The sequence below is a fragment of the Octopus sinensis genome, linkage group LG13 (genome assembly GCF_006345805.1).
Source record: "Octopus sinensis linkage group LG13, ASM634580v1, whole genome shotgun sequence".
Taxonomy (NCBI): Eukaryota; Metazoa; Mollusca; class Cephalopoda; order Octopoda; family Octopodidae; genus Octopus; species Octopus sinensis.
The window spans coordinates 945,082-961,629 of NC_043009.1; the positions used below are offsets into that span (position 1 = coordinate 945,082).

Here is a 16,548-nt window from a genome sequence, read left to right on the forward strand (position 1 = left end):
TTTAACATTCAAATCAAATTCTACTCCGAAACAGGTGTAGAGAATTGCAGAGGGGCCAGCATCTTCAAAAGACCAGGAGTAATACTGCAGGGGTGGGGGGGTGACAAGAAGAGGTGCAGAGACAAAAGAGTCAGGAGAGCTTAGTGAAGGTGGGACAAGCCTAACCAACCCAATAGAGTAGAGGCTGCAATAGTAAAGGTAGAAAAGGCAGAGGGAGGAGACACAGTACGTCTGTGGGTCAGAGTTTAGAGTGTTTTAATCAGTCGAGCAGCCTCTTTCTCACTGAATGCAATCTAGGAAATGTGTGTGTGTTTCAGTGTGTAGTAACAGCAGCATCCCACAGCATGGAAACAGTATTCTGTTGTGGATCATAACTGAACTTTGAAGTGACTAAACACATGCATAGACTTCTCACTTGATTATCCATGCCAGTACTCTACATAAATACACACACACAATCACAAAATTACATACACACACAAAGTTTGAATTATAATAATTATTTCTACTTGAAAATTTTGTGGGGTGGGGTGGGGCTAAGTGATTACATCAACCCCAGTGCATAACTGGTACTTATTTCGTCAACCTCGAAAGGATGAAAGGCAAAGTCAACCTCCAAGGAATTTGAACTCAGAACATCATGGCAGATAAAATACTGCTAAGCATTTTGCCCGGTGTGCTAATTATTCTGCCAGCTCACTGCCTTAGTCTGAATTATAATAATGGTTTCAAATTTTGGCACCAGGCCAGTAAGTTTAGGGGAGCGGTTTTTGTTGTTTATATGAACAACCGTGCCCCCAGCTCTTAGGTGGTACTTATTGTATCTACCTTGAAAGGATGAAAGGCAATGTCAAACTCAGCAAGATTTGAACTCAGAACATAAAGAGCCAGAAAAAATACCACTGAACATTTTGTCTGGCACCATAACAATTCGGTCAGCTCACCATTTTAACAGAACTTGTAATCATTATTTTCTTCCAAATGTCATAATTTGAAACATAGTGTGTGGTTAAAAAGTTTGTGTTGGCAACTATGTGGTTTTGGGTTCAGTCCCACAGCCTGGCAGCTTGGGTAAGTACCTTCTAATATGGCCCCAGGCTAACCAATGTTTTGTAAGTGGATTTGGCAGATGGAAATTGTGTGGAAGTCCATCATATAAATAGACACACACACACATATGTGTGTGCATATGTGTGGTTTGTTTATGTCACCGTGACTAAGCAATTCGGCAAGAGTGACCAACAAAATAAGTATCAGATTTTTAAAAATTATATGTGTATGGACGAGGACAGCTGCGTATGGATAAGGGCAGCTGTGTATGGATGAGAACAGCTGCATATGGACGAGAACAGCAGCATATGGATGAGGGCATCTGTGTATGGATGAGGACTGATGTGTAAAGAAGTGCTGATCTTTAACTATGGAGTGAACCTGTAAAAGAGGAAGACATGGGACAAGGTGGTGAACCATAATATTTGAACATTGAGCCTCATGGAGATGATGACAAACGACTGAGCCCTTTGGTGATATGCCGTGCTCGAGAAGACTCGTCAAGCCAATTGAAATCATAGTTGTAGGCAATGCCAGTGTCAAGTAAAAAGCAGCCATTACACTCTTGAAATGGTTGGTGTTAGGAAAGGCATTCAGCCATAGAAACCCTGGCAAATCAGACTGGAACTTGGTGCAGCTCTGGCTCACCATTTCCAGTCAAACCATCTAACCCATGCAAGCATGGAAAGCAGACGCTAAATGATGAGGATGATGATGGTAAGGACTGGGGACAGTTTGTTTGACTAAACCCTTCAAGGCAGTGCTCCAGCATGGCCACAGGCCAACGACTGAGATAAGTAACAGGAAAAGTAGCCACAGAAGTAAAACATAATGTTGGATTTAGACCTGGATCTTTAATCCCACCATGCCAACCACCTTTGAATATTGACAAACAGAGAGTTGTCTACATGCTTGTTAGACTAGTTAGGAATATTTGCCAAACACCTTTAAACAGCACCCAACTATCTTTTTAAAAAGAAGGGTCACAGTGGATAATGTTATCCAGGGTACACAATGCCTGAAGAAAGAAAGTAGATGCACAATTAGAGCTAACCTGGGCTTTCTGTATGCTTGTGTGGTGTGTGTGTGTGTGTGTGTGTGTGTGTGTGTGTGTGTGTGTGTGTGTGTATGGCTCTGTGCCCATACATGTATGTGACCATGCTAGCATAGAAAGTGGATGTTAAACGATGAGGATGATGATGATGGTGATAATGTGTGTATCTGTACCTTTGTGTGGGTGTCTGTGTGTATATGTGTTTGGCTGTGTGTATGTGCATGTGTGTTTGAGTGTCTGTGCATGTTTGCATGCACGTGTGTGTGAAGTGTATGTGTATATGCTTGTGTGCATACGAGTGTGTATGTGTTCATGTTGTCAATGTAGATATGTACATGTCTGTGCAGCTGTGTCCAAGTGTGTGCATATGCATGTGTGTGCATGTGACTGCAAGTGTGTATGCGTATGCATGTGAGTGTGTGTGTGTATGCATGTGAGTGTGTGCGTGTGTGTGCATGTTTGTATAAACAATAAAAACAAAAAACAGCATGAGCATTACCTTGAATTTTTATGGTTGTTGGACCCGCAGACCCTGAAGTATTTTTCTGTGCAGCTCCGGTCAATAAGTTGCCAACTGACACCATTTGTGGACCGGAGACAAGTCTCGCAACCATGGGCGTGGCAGTAGTCGCAGTTGACACCGAGGTTCGGTTGGCTGTACTGAGAATGGTTTGTCCAGTCATCAGGGACTTACTACTATTCACACAAACAGCCGACGTCACGTTGTGCTGTTGGTAAGGTAATAATTCCGGCTTGGATGTTATCACAACGGTAGCTTGGTGCAGTGAAGAGCCAGATACTGCCCCGCCAGATTTGGTCACTATCTGACCAGGCAAAAGGTTCAAAGAGACCGGTTTGGCAGTGGCGGTCGAAGTCCGTACCTGGCTAGCAACGGCGGGTGAGCCACTAGTTCCTGTGGCTTGAGAAGGCACGATGGCAAAAGTCAAAGGTTTCGACAAAGTCGACGCTGACGCTGCTATGGTTCCTTGCACATGCGTTCCGGAAGCTTGCGTCTGTGCTTTCGTAATTTCAGAAATTGGTATGGTGGTCAGAGTGCCGCTATTACCAATACTGGTCACCGAGTTGCTGCTACCAATGCTTGGCGCTTGAGCAAGACTAAGATTAATCGTTGCAGGTTTAGCTGCACTCAGATTAGATTTTGGGCTTCCTTGTAAAGTTCGCGTTGTACTTGTAGCTACACGTGCATTTTGTGTGGGTTTGGGGGCCCTTGAGACCACGAGGTTTGGCATCGTAGGGATAACAGGTTCTTCAGGGTGTGCTGTACTGTCAGAGCTAGATACTGTGATGGAAGGCGAGGACTTTGAATTCTGTGCAGTTGATGATGATGCTGTTGTTATTGCTGTACTTGTAGGAACCATTTCTTTAGATTTCTGAAAAGAAGAAAAAAAAAGATAAGATTATATATTCTATCTTGTTGTACCCCAATCTTACATCTCTTCTTTTCTCTCTCTCTTTATTTCTTTCTCTCACCTTCCAGGTGAGTAAGCTATGTATTCACCTCTTCAGCAAAACATCTGCTCCTCTCCCTCTATCATAGTTTCTTATTCCTCTAGTCTATACCCAGCTTAGTTGATGAAATTTTATCTTGCAAGCACTTGGTGACCTCACCAGTACTGGTGCCACATAAAAAGCAATCAGTACACTCTGTTAACTGGTTGGCATTAGGAAGGGCATCCAGCTCTAAAAGCTATGCCAAAGTAGACACCTTCCCAAGCTTTTTGGCTTATTTGTGCTTGTCAAACTGTCCAACCCATGCCAGCATGAAAAAAAGGGCATGATGATGATTGATTGATTGATACATACATACATATTTATACACACACACACACATACACACACACACATAACATTGATAAATATTACCTTTTGGTATTAATAATGCTTCTGTTGCAATTATTAAAAAAAAATAATTTTGTGTCATGAGGGCAAAGGGCCGATACCTTTGGCAATATGTCATGTAGGAGACACCTGTGCCAGTGGCACGTTGGGCCTCAAGGAGGTGATGAGTGACTGATACCTTTGGCAATATGTCATGCTTGAGAAGACCCGTCAAACCAAGTGAAACTGTAGACGCAGCTGATGCTGGTGTCACGTAGGAGACACCTGTGCCAGTGGCACGTTGGGCCTCAAGGAGGTGATGAGTGACTGATACCTTTGGCAATATGTCATGCTTGAGAAGACCCGTCAAACCAAGTGAAAATGTAGACGCAGCTGATGCTGGTGTCACGTGGGAGACACCTGTGCCAGTGGCACGTTGGGCCTCAAGGAGGTGATGAGTGACTGTTACCTTTGGCAATATGTCATGCTTGAGAAGACCCGTCAAACCAAGTGAAACTGTAGACGCAGCTGATGCTGGTGTCACGTAGGAGACACCTGTGCCAGTGGCACGTTGAGCCTCAAGGAGGTGATGAGTGACTGATACCTTTCGCAATATGTCATGCTTGAGAAGACCCGTCAAACAAAGTGAAACTGTAGACGCAGCTGATGCTGGTGTCACGTGGGAGACACCTGTGCCAGTGGCACGTTGGACCTCAAGAAGGTGATAAGTGACTGATACCTTTGGCAATATGTCATGCTTGAGAAGACCCGTCAAACCAAGTGAAACTGTAGACGCAGCTGATGCTGGTGTCACGTACGAGACACCTGTGCCAGTGGCACGTTGGGCCTCAAGAAGGTGATAAGTGACTGATACCTTTGGCAATATGTCATGCTTGAGAAGACCCGTCAAACCAAGTGAAACTGTAGACGCAGCTGATGCTGGTGTCACGTGGGAGACACCTGTGCCAGTGGCACGTTGGACCTCAAGAAGGTGATAAGTGACTGATACCTTTGGCAATATGTCATGCTTGAGAAGACCCGTCAAACCAAGTGAAACTGTAGACGCAGCTGATGCTGGTGTCACGTAGGAGACACCTGTGCCAGTGGCACGTTGAGCCTCAAGGAGGTGATGAGTGACTGATACCTTTCGCAATATGTCATGCTTGAGAAGACCCGTCAAACCAAGTGAAACTGTAGACGCAGCTGATGCTGGTGTCACGTGGGAGACACCTGTGCCAGTGGCACGTTGGACCTCAAGAAGGTGATAAGTGACTGATACCTTTGGCAATATGTCATGCTTGAGAAGACCCGTCAAACCAAGTGAAACTGTAGACGCAGCTGATGCTGGTGTCACGTACGAGACACCTGTGCCAGTGGCACGTTGGGCCTCAAGAAGGTGATAAGTGACTGATACCTTTGGCAATATGTCATGCTTGAGACGACCCGTCAAACCAAGTGAAACTGTAGACGCAGCTGATGCTGGTGTCACGTGGGAGACACCTGTGCCAGTGGCACGTTGGGCCTCAAGAAGGTGATAAATGACTGATACCTTTGGCAATATGTCGTGCTTGAGAAGACCCGTCAAACCAAGTGAAACTGTAGACGCAGCTGATGCTGGTGTCACGTGGGAGACACCTGTGCCAGTGACACGTTGGGCCTCAAGGAGGTGATGAGTGACTGATACCTTTGGCAATATGTCATGCTTGAGAAGACCCGTCAAACCAAGTGAAACTGTAGACGCAGCTGATGCTGGTGTCACGTAGGAGACACCTGTGCCAGTGACACGTTGGGCCTCAAGGAGGTGATGAGTGACTGATACTTTGGCAATATGTCATGCTTGAGAAGACCCGTCAAACCAAGTGAAACTGTAGACGCAGCTGATGCTGGTGTCACGTAGGAGACACCTGTGCCAGTGGCACGTTGGGCCTCGAGGAGGTGATGAGTGACTGATACCTTTGGCAATATGTCATGCTTGAGAAGACCCGTCAAACCAAGTGAAACTGTAGACGCAGCTGATGCTGGTGTCACGTAGGAGACCTGTGCCAGTGGCACGTTGGGCCTCAAGGAGGTGATGAGTGACTGATACCTTTGGCAATATGTCATGCTTGAGAAGACCCGTCAAACCAAGTGAAACTGTAGACGCAGCTGATGCTGGTGTCACGTATGAGACACCTGTGCCAGTGGCACGTTGAGCCTCAAGGAGGTGATGAGTGACTGATACCTTTGGCAATATGTCATGCTTGAGAAGACCCGTCAAACCAAGTGAAACTGTAGACGCAGCTGATGCTGGTGTCACATGGGAGACACCTGTGCCAGTGGCACGTTGAGCCTCAAGGAGGTGATGAGTGACTGATACCATTGGCAATATGTCATGCTTGAGAAGACCCGTCAAACCAAGTGAAACTGTAGACGCAGCTGATGCTGGTGTCACGTATGAGACACCTGTGCCAGTGACACGTTGGGCCTCAAGGAGGTGATGAGTGACTGATACCTTTGGCAATATGTCATGCTTGAGAAGACCCGTCAAACCAAGTGAAACTGTAGACGCAGCTGATGCTGGTGTCACGTAGGAGACACCTGTGCCAGTGGCACGTTGGGCCTCGAGGAGGTGATGAGTGACTGATACCTTTGGCAATATGTCATGCTTGAGAAGACCCGTCAAACCAAGTGAAACTGTAGACGCAGCTGATGCTGGTGTCACGTGGGAGACACCTGTGCCAGTGGCACGTTGGGCCTCAAGGAGGTGATGAGTGACTGATACCTTTGGCAATATGTCATGCTTGAGAAGACCCGTCAAACCAAGTGAAACTGTAGACACAGCTGATGTTGGTGTCACGTAGGAGACACCTGTGCCAGTGGGACGTTGGGCTTCAAGGAGGTGATGAGTGACTGATACCTTTGGCAATATGTCATGCTTGAGAAGACCCGTCAAACCAAGTGAAACTGTAGACGCAGCTGATGCTGGTGTCACGTGGGAGACACCTGTGCCAGTGGAACGTTGGGCCTCAAGAAGGTGATAAGTGACTGATACCTTTGGCAATATGTCATGCTTGAGAAGACCCGTCAAACCAAGTGAAACTGTAGACGCAGCTGATGCTGGTGTCACGTGGGAGACACCTGTGCCAGTGGCACGTTGGGCCTCAAGGAGGTGATGAGTGACTGATACCTTTGGCAATATGTCATGCTTGAGAAGACCCGTCAAACCAAGTGAAACTGTAGACGCAGCTGATGCTGGTGTCACGTGGGAGACACCTGTGCCAGTGGCACGTTGGGCCTCAAGGAGGTGATGAGTGACTGATACCTTTGGCAATATGTCATGCTTGAGAAGACCCGTCAAACCAAGTGAAACTGTAGACGCAGCTGATGCTGGTGTCACGTAGGAGACACCTGTGCCAGTGGCACGTTGAGCCTCAAGGAGGTGATGAGTGACTGATACCTTTGGCAATATGTCATGCTTGAGGAGACCCGTCAAACCAAATGAAACTGTAGACGCAGCTGATGCTGGTGTCACGTAAGAGACACCTGTGCCAGTGGCACGTTGAGCCTCAAGGAGGTGATTAGTGACTGATACCTTTGGCAATATGTCATGCTTGAGAAGACCCGTCAAACCAAGTGAAACTGTAGACGCAGCTGATGCTGGTGTCACGTAAGAGACACCTGTGCCAGTGGCACGTTGAGCCTCAAGGAGGTGATGAGTGACTGATACCTTTGGCAATATGTCATGCTTGAGAAGACCCGTCAAACCAAGTGAAACTGTAGACGCAGCTGATGCTGGTGTCACGTGGGAGACACCTTTGCCAGTGGCACGTTGGGCCTCAAAGAGGTGATAAGTGACTGATACCTTTGGCAATATGTCATGCTTGAGAAGACCCGTCAAACCAAGTGAAACTGTAGACGCAGCTGATGCTGGTGTCACGTAGGAGACACCTGTGCCAGTGGCACGTTGGGCCTCAAGGAGGTGATGAGTGACTGATACCTTTGGCAATATGTCATGCTTGAGAAGACCCGTCAAACCAAGTGAAACTGTAGACGCAGCTGATGCTGGTGTCACGTGGGAGACACCTGTGCCAGTGGCACGTTGGGCCTCAAGAAGGTGATAAGTGACTGATACCTTTGGCAATATGTCATGCTTGAGAAGACCCGTCAAACCAAGTGAAACTGTAGACGCAGCTGATGCTGGTGTCACGTGGGAGACACCTGTGCCAGTGGCACGTTGGGCCTCAAGAAGGTGATAAGTGACTGATACCTTGGCAATATGTCATGCTTGAGAAGATGTCATGCTTGAGAAGACCCGTCAAACCAAGTGAAACTGTAGACGCAGCTGATGCTGGTGTCACGTAGGAGACACCTGTGCCAGTGGGACGTTGAGCCTCAAGGAGGTGATAAGTGACTGATACCTTTGGCAATATGTCATGCTTGAGAAGACCCGTCAAACAAGTGAAACTGTAGACGCAGCTGATGCTGGTGTCACGTAGGAGACACCTGTGCCAGTGGCACGTTGAGCCTCAAGGAGGTGATGAGTGACTGATACCTTTGGCAATATGTCATGCTTGAGAAGACCCGTCAAACCAAGTGAAACTGTAGACGCAGCTGATGCTGGTGTCACGTAGGAGACACCTGTGCCAGTGGCACGTTGAGCCTCAAGGAGGTGATGAGTGACTGATACCTTTGGCAATATGTCATGCTTGAGAAGACCCGTCAAACCAAGTGAAACTGTAGACGCAGCTGATGCTGGTGTCACGTACGAGACACCTGTGCCAGTGGCACGTTGGGCCTCAAGAAGGTGATGAGTGACTGATACCTTTGGCAATATGTCATGCTTGAGAAGACCCATCAAACCAAGTGAAACTGTAGACGCAGCTGATGCTGGTGTCACGTAGGAGACACCTGTGCCAGTGGCACGTTGAGCCTCAAGGAGGTGATGAGTGACTGATACCTTTGGCAATATGTCATGCTTGAGAAGACCCGTCAAACCAAGTGAAACTGTAGACGCAGCTGATGCTGGTGTCACGTAGGAGACACCTGTGCCAGTGGCACGTTGAGCCTCAAGGAGGTGATGAGTGACTGATACCTTTGGCAATATGTCATGCTTGAGAAGACCCGTCAAACCAAGTGAAACTGTAGACGCAGCTGATGCTGGTGTCACGTAGGAGACACCTGTGCCAGTGGAACGTTGAGCCTCAAGGAGGTGATGAGTGACTGATACCTTTGGCAATATGTCATGCTTGAGAAGACCCGTCAAACCAAGTGAAACTGTAGACGCAGCTGATGCTGGTGTCACGTAGGAGACACCTGTGCCAGTGGCACGTTGAGCCTCAAGGAGGTGATGAGTGACTGATACCTTTGGCAATATGTCATGCTTGAGAAGACCCATCAAACCAAGTGAAACTGTAGACGCAGCTGATGCTGGTGTCACGTAGGAGACACCTGTGCCAGTGGCACGTTGGGCCTCAAGGAGGTGATGAGTGACTGATACCTTTGGCAATATGTCATGCTTGAGAAGACCCGTCAAACCAAGTGAAACTGTAGACGCAGCTGATGCTGGTGTCACGTAGGAGACACCTGTGCCAGTGGCACGTGGGCCTCAAGGAGGTGATGAGTGACTGATACCTTTGGCAATATGTCATGCTTGAGAAGACCCGTCAAACCAAGTGAAACTGTAGACGCAGCTGATGCTGGTGTCACGTAGGAGACACCTGTGCCAGTGGCACGTTGGGCCTCAAGGAGGTGATGAGTGACTGATACCTTTGGCAATATGTCATGCTTGAGAAGACCCGTCAAACCAAGTGAAACTGTAGACGCAGCTGATGCTGGTGTCACGTGGGAGACACCTGTGCCAGTGGCACGTTGGGCCTCAAGGAGGTGATGAGTGACTGATACCTTTGGCAATATGTCATGCTTGAGAAGACCCGTCAAACCAAGTGAAACTGTAGACGCAGCTGATGCTGGTGTCACGTAGGAGACACCTGTGCCAGTGGCACGTTGGGCCTCAAGGAGGTGATGAGTGACTGATACCTTTGGCAATATGTCATGCTTGAGAAGACCCGTCAAACCAAGTGAAACTGTAGACGCAGCTGATGCTGGTGTCACGTAGGAGACACCTGTGCCAGTGGCACGTTGGGCCTCAAGGAGGTGATGAGTGACTGATACCTTTGGCAATATGTCATGCTTGAGAAGACCCGTCAAACCAAGTGAAACTGTAGTCGCAGCTGATGCTGGTGTCACGTGGGAGACACCTGTGCCAGTGGCACGTTGGGCCTCAAGGAGGTGATGAGTGACTGATACCTTTGGCAATATGTCATGCTTGAGAAGACCCGTCAAACCAAGTGAAACTGTAGACGCAGCTGATGCTGGTGTCACGTAGGAGACACCTGTGCCAGTGGCACGTTGGGCCTCAAGGAGGTGATGAGTGACTGATACCTTTGGCAATATGTCATGCTTGAGAAGACCCGTCAACCAAGTGAAACTGTAGACGCAGCTGATGCTGGTGTCACGTAGGAGACACCTGTGCCAGTGGCACGTTGGGCCTCAAGGAGGTGATGAGTGACTGATACCTTTGGCAATATGTCATGCTTGAGAAGACCCGTCAAACCAAGTGAAACTGTAGACGCAGCTGATGCTGGTGTCACGTAGGAGACACCTGTGCCAGTGGCACGTTGGGCCTCAGGAGGTGATGAGTGACTGATACCTTTGGCAATATGTCATGCTTGAGAAGACCCGTCAAACCAAGTGAAACTGTAGACGCAGCTGATGCTGGTGTCACGTAGGAGACACCTGTGCCAGTGGCACGTTGGGCCTCAAGGAGGTGATGAGTGACTGATACCTTTCGCAATATGTCATGCTTGAGAAGACCCGTCAAACCAAGTGAAACTGTAGACGCAGCTGATGCTGGTGTCACGTAGGAGACACCTGTGCCAGTGGCACGTTGGGCCTCAAGGAGGTGATGAGTGACTGATACCTTTGGCAATATGTCATGCTTGAGAAGACCCGTCAAACCAAGTGAAACTGTAGACGCAGCTGATGCTGGTGTCACGTAGGAGACACCTGTGCCAGTGGCACGTTGGGCCTCAAAGAGGTGATAAGTGACTGATACCTTTGGCAATATGTCATGCTTGAGAAGACCCGTCAAACCAAGTGAAACTGTAGACGCAGCTGATGCTGGTGTCACGTAGGAGACACCTGTGCCAGTGGCACGTTGAGCCTCAAGGAGGTGATGAGTGACTGATACCTTTGGCAATATGTCATGCTTGAGAAGACCCGTCAAACCAAGTGAAACTGTAGACGCAGCTGATGCTGGTGTCACATGGGAGACACCTGTGCCAGTGGCACGTTGGGCCTCAAGGAGGTGATAAGTGACTGATACCTTTGGCAATATGTCATGCTTGAGAAGACCCGTCAAACCAAGTGAAACTGTAGACGCAGCTGATGCTGGTGTCACGTAGGAGACACCTGTGCCAGTGGCACGTTGAGCCTCAAAGAGGTGATAAGTGACTGATACCTTTGGCAATATGTCATGCTTGAGAAGACCCGTCAAACCAAGTGAAACTGTAGACGCAGCTGATGCTGGTGTCACGTAGGAGACACCTGTGCCAGTGGCACGTTGGGCCTCAAGGAGGTGATGAGTGACTGATACCTTTGGCAATATGTCATGCTTGAGAAGACCCGTCAAACCAAGTGAAACTGTAGACGCAGCTGATGCTGGTGTCACGTAGGAGACACCTGTGCCAGTGGCACGTTGAGCCTCAAGGAGGTGATGAGTGACTGATACCTTTGGCAATATGTCATGCTTGAGAAGACCCGTCAAACCAAGTGAAACTGTAGACACAGCTGATGTTGGTGTCACGTAGGAGACACCTGTGCCAGTGGAACGTTGGGCCTCAAGAAGGTGATAAGTGACTGATACCTTTGGCAATATGTCATGCTTGAGAAGACCCCTCAAACCAAGTGAAACTGTAGACGCAGCTGATGCTGGTGTCACGTAGGAGACACCTGTGCCAGTGGCACGTTGGGCCTCAAGGAGGTGATGAGTGACTGATACCTTTGGCAATATGTCATGCTTGAGAAGACCCGTCAAACCAAGTGAAACTGTAGACGCAGCTGATGCTGGTGTCACGTAGGAGACACCTGTGCCAGTGGCACGTTGAGCCTCAAGGAGGTGATGAGTGACTGATACCTTTGGCAATATGTCATGCTTGAGAAGACCCGTCAAACCAAGTGAAACTGTAGACACAGCTGATGTTGGTGTCACGTAGGAGACACCTGTGCCAGTGGCACGTCGGGCCTCAAGGAGGTGATGAGTGACTGATACCTTTGGCAATATGTCATGCTTGAGAAGACCCATCAAACCAAGTGGTTGGTAAGCAAGCTATTTACCACACAGCCACTCCTACGCCTATAATGTTCAATATCATTTTACAGTTAAATCAAAGTAAAAAAAAAAAAACTTACAGATTTGCTAGATTTCGGTTTTTGTAAAGATTTCTTGGCTTTTACAGCTGCTCCCTGAGCTTGGTGAATTTTTTCTGAAATTATGAAGAAAAAGAAATGAGAAGCACAAAGCATTTACGAGAGTAAAAATAATTTTCAAGGATAGCAGAAAGAAATAAAACATTGAAAATTTTACATGAAAAAGCACCCATGCTGGCGTTACATATAAAAGCACCTTGTACACTCTGTAAAGTGGTTGGCATTAGGAAAGGCATCCAGCCGTAGAAACAGACGACTGGAACCTAGTGCAGCCCTCTGGCTTGCCAGCTCCTGTCAAAGAGTCCAACCCATGCCAGCATGGAAAACAAACATTAAATGATTATGATGATGGTGGTGATGATGATGGCATTAATAAACTGATGAAAAATTTTTTAATTATTTTTCATTTTTTTAACTTAAGATTCAGCAACTTCTTTGCGCATGGCCCACACGTATACCATATCAAACTTTATGGATAAAAATATCTGCATAAATCCTCTGATATTCATCATTGGCAATGTTTGCAACACAAAAGAAAACCTGAAAGCTGTCATCTGCAGGCTGTTTCATTGACTAGATCATAGAGTGCCAGTTTTATACCAAATTTCACAAATAAAACTTTGCTGGCACCACTGCTTCCTATGCTCAATGGCCTTCAAATACATAAAATTTGAAAAAATAAAGATCTCAGAAAACAGTTGAGGACCAGATTTTTCCATTTCTTTGTGCTACCTCACTACACCTGTCTTGATAGCTGGAAAGGCCTTTTCTGTTTGTATTGTATTGTTTTAGTACTGTCTATGTATAATTATTCCTTTTGCTTATTGTACAACCGTAAAGCATTTTCTATTGTGTATGTACCATTCCTTGCCTGTCGTATCGTCATTATTTCTTATTGTACACGCAATGTTATTTTGTCCTGTCCTTGCACACATTCATCAGCTTTTTCTGTAGCTCTATGCTCTGGTGCTCCTGTTAGATAACAGTGGTCTTGCTTTAAATAATGGGAAAACACTAATGGGAAAGTCAGCTGCAAATGTTCCTTGTAGCGTGTTTTTGTCCAGTTTTCCCTTCTCTATCTAACTTTTGATTATATATATATATATATATATATCATCATCGTTTAACGTCCGCTTTCCGCGCTAGCACGGGTTGGACGGTTCGACCGGGTCTGGGAAGCCAGGGGCCGCTCCAGGCTCCAGTCTGAATCTGGCAGAGTTTCTACGGCTGGATGCCCTTCCTAACGCCAACCACTCCGTGAGTGGATTGGGTGCTTTTTACGTGCCACCTGCACAGGGGCCGGAGGGTCCGGCATCGGTCACGATCGGTTCGAGCTTTTAACGTGTCAGCGGCACGGGGGCAACGAGGTCTGGGGTACTTTGGGGATCCAGGGTACTTTGGGGATCCGGGGTACTTAGAATGGGTAGGGAGTATGTGGAATTGCTGCAGAAAGCAGCCCGGGTCTTTGTAGTCACAGCATATCTCCAGAGATCTCGGTCCTTCGCCATTGCCTCAGTGAGGCCCAATGCTCTGAGGTCATGCTTGACTACCTCATCCCATGTCTTCCTGGGTCTACCTCTCCCCCTGATACCTTCAACTGTTTGGGAGTGGCACTTCTTCACACATCTCTCTTCATCCATCCGCAGCACATGACCATACCATCGCAAGCGTCGCTCTTGCACACCACATCTGATGCTTCTTATATCCAGCATTTCTCTCAGGATGCTTACACTCTGTCTTGCGTGCACACTGACACTACACATCCAGCGGATCATGCTAGCTTCATTTCTTTCAAGTCTACGCATGTCTTCTGCAGTCACAGCCCATGTTTCATTACCGTGAAGCATGGCAGTTCGCACACATGCATCATACAATCTACCTTTTGCTCTGAGGGAGAGACCTTTTGTTGCCAGTAGGGGTAGGAGCTTTCTGAACTTTGCCCAGGCTATTCGTATTCTAGTGGTGATACTCTCTGTGCATCCACCTCCGCTACTAACTTGGTCACCCAGGTAGCGGAAACTATCAACTACTTCTAGTTTCTCTCCCTGGAGTGTGATGGAATCTGTTTTCTGAGTGTCTGTTGTGTCTATTGTCCCTGTGCATCTGCCGCACATGAAAGCTATCTTCTCGGTTAATTTTCCTTTGATGTTGCTGCACCTCTTATGTGTCCATAACTTACATTGGGTGCATCTTATGGAGTTTCTACCTGTACCTTTCCTACAGGTTGAGCAGGGCCACCTACCCGAGGGGGTGTATGCTGAGTACCTCTTGCTGCTTACTAATACTTTGGTCTTTGCTACATTTATTCTAAGGCCCTTTGATTCCAACCCTTGCTTCCACACCCGAAATTTCTCTTCTAGTTCCGGTAGTGATTCTGCTATGAGAGCTAGGTCATCGGCATAGAGGAGCTCCCAGGGGCATCCCGTTTTGAATTCCTCTGTTATTGCCTGAAGGACTATGATGAATAAAAGGGGACTGAGGGCTGAGCCCTGGTGCACACCTACTTCTACCTGGAATTCTTCACTATATTCGTTGCCAATCCTAACCTTGCTGACAGCCTCTCTGTATAGAGCCTGTACAGCCCTTATTAGCCATTCTTCAATCTCCAGTTTCCGCATCGACCACCAGATAAGGGAACGGGGAACCCTGTCAAAGGCTTTCTCCAAGTCTACAAAAGCTATGTAGAGGGGTTTATCTTTAGCTAGGTACTTCTCCTGCAGTTGTCGGACCAGGAATATAGCATCAGTGGTGCTTCTACCTGGTACAAAACCGAACTGCATTTCATCTAAACAAATTCTCTCCCTAATGAGATTGGTTATGACCTTCTCTGAGACCTTCATCACCTGGTCCAACAGTTTGATACCTCTGTAGTTATTTCTATCTAGAGCATCACCCTTACCCTTGTAGCAGTTGACTATGGTGCTGCTGCACCAGTCATTGGGTATGACTCCATTGTGAACTACCTGGTTTACAATGCGGGTGACTATGGCATAGCCCACATAGCCAGCTGTTTTAAGCATCTCAGCAGTGATTCCTGATAGGCCAGGGGCTTTGCCTGGTTTCATATCCTTAATTGCCTTATCTACAAGGGAGCTGTCTATTCGGGTAGCTGGTCCCTCTACTGGGTCAACATTTGGCAGGCTCTCCTCCTCCCATTCATTCTCCTCATTCAGCAGTCTTTCATAATGGCTTCTCCAAGCCTCTTTCTTTTCACTAGTAGTAAAAGCAAGTGCCCCATCATCCATGCGGACACATTTCTCTCCTATAACATCGCTATTTTCTCTGACACACTGTCTGGCAATCCGAAATACTTCAGCTCTTTGATCCTCGCGACGCTGGACATTGGCAAACTTCTTCTTTTCTGCTACATCTTTGGCAATGTATACCTGCCGCCCAGCCTCCCTTTTGGCTATCTGGTACAGTTCCCTGCTGCCCCCATCCTTCCAGGCTTTCCAGGCCCGTCTCTTTTCACAGATGGCTTTATCTACTGCACTATTCCACCACCACGTAATTCTAGGTCTGGAAGGGACTTTGCACCATCCACAGACTTGGTCTGTGGCACTCAGCAAGCTGTCCCGTAGGAATTCCCAGCTACCTTCTATGTCTGACGTCTGAAGCTCCTCCTCCCTCTCATCAAATTTCTTGATGAGTATGTCCCTAAATTTCTGACCGTGCGAAGGGTTCTTTAGCCTCCAAATCCTTCTTTTCTGGATTGGTTTGTTTCTTGGAGTCCATCTGGCCTCAAGCTTAAAGTCACTCATGATTAGTCTATGCTGAGGGATACATTCTTCACCCGGGAGGGTCTTTGTATTCAAGAGCAACCCTGCATCCCGTTGTCTGGTGAGGATGAAGTCTATTTGGCTAGCGGAGTCTCCTGACTGATAAGTTATAAGGTGGCAGACTGGCTTCTTGAAGTTAGTGTTGCAGATTGAAAGGTTACATGCATCACAGAATTCCAGCAGTCTAGTTCCCTCATCATTTCTGGTGCCAATACCATAGCCACCATGTACCCCAGTGAAGATACCCGATTCCCGCCCAACATGCCCATTAAAATCTCCACCTACAAAGATGAGGTCCTTGTTACTAGTCTTTGAAGTAGCCTGCAGAAGGGTATCATAAAAGTTGTCCTTCTGATCATT

General features: G+C 47.4%; 1 protein-coding gene across 2 annotated transcripts in view; it reads right to left on the reverse strand.

The window, feature by feature from the left end:
- Positions 1-16,548, reverse strand: part of LOC115218421 (nuclear factor related to kappa-B-binding protein) — an 87,074-nt gene that overhangs the window by 12,041 nt on the left and 58,485 nt on the right. For both annotated transcript variants that reach the window (XM_029788226.2, XM_036508104.1), the window contains 2 exons: positions 12,392-12,465; positions 2,604-3,495 (listed from right to left, as the gene is read on the reverse strand). In XM_029788226.2, coding sequence (XP_029644086.1) covers positions 2,604-3,495; positions 12,392-12,465 — 966 coding nt within the window. The remainder of the gene's footprint in view (positions 1-2,603; positions 3,496-12,391; positions 12,466-16,548) is intronic.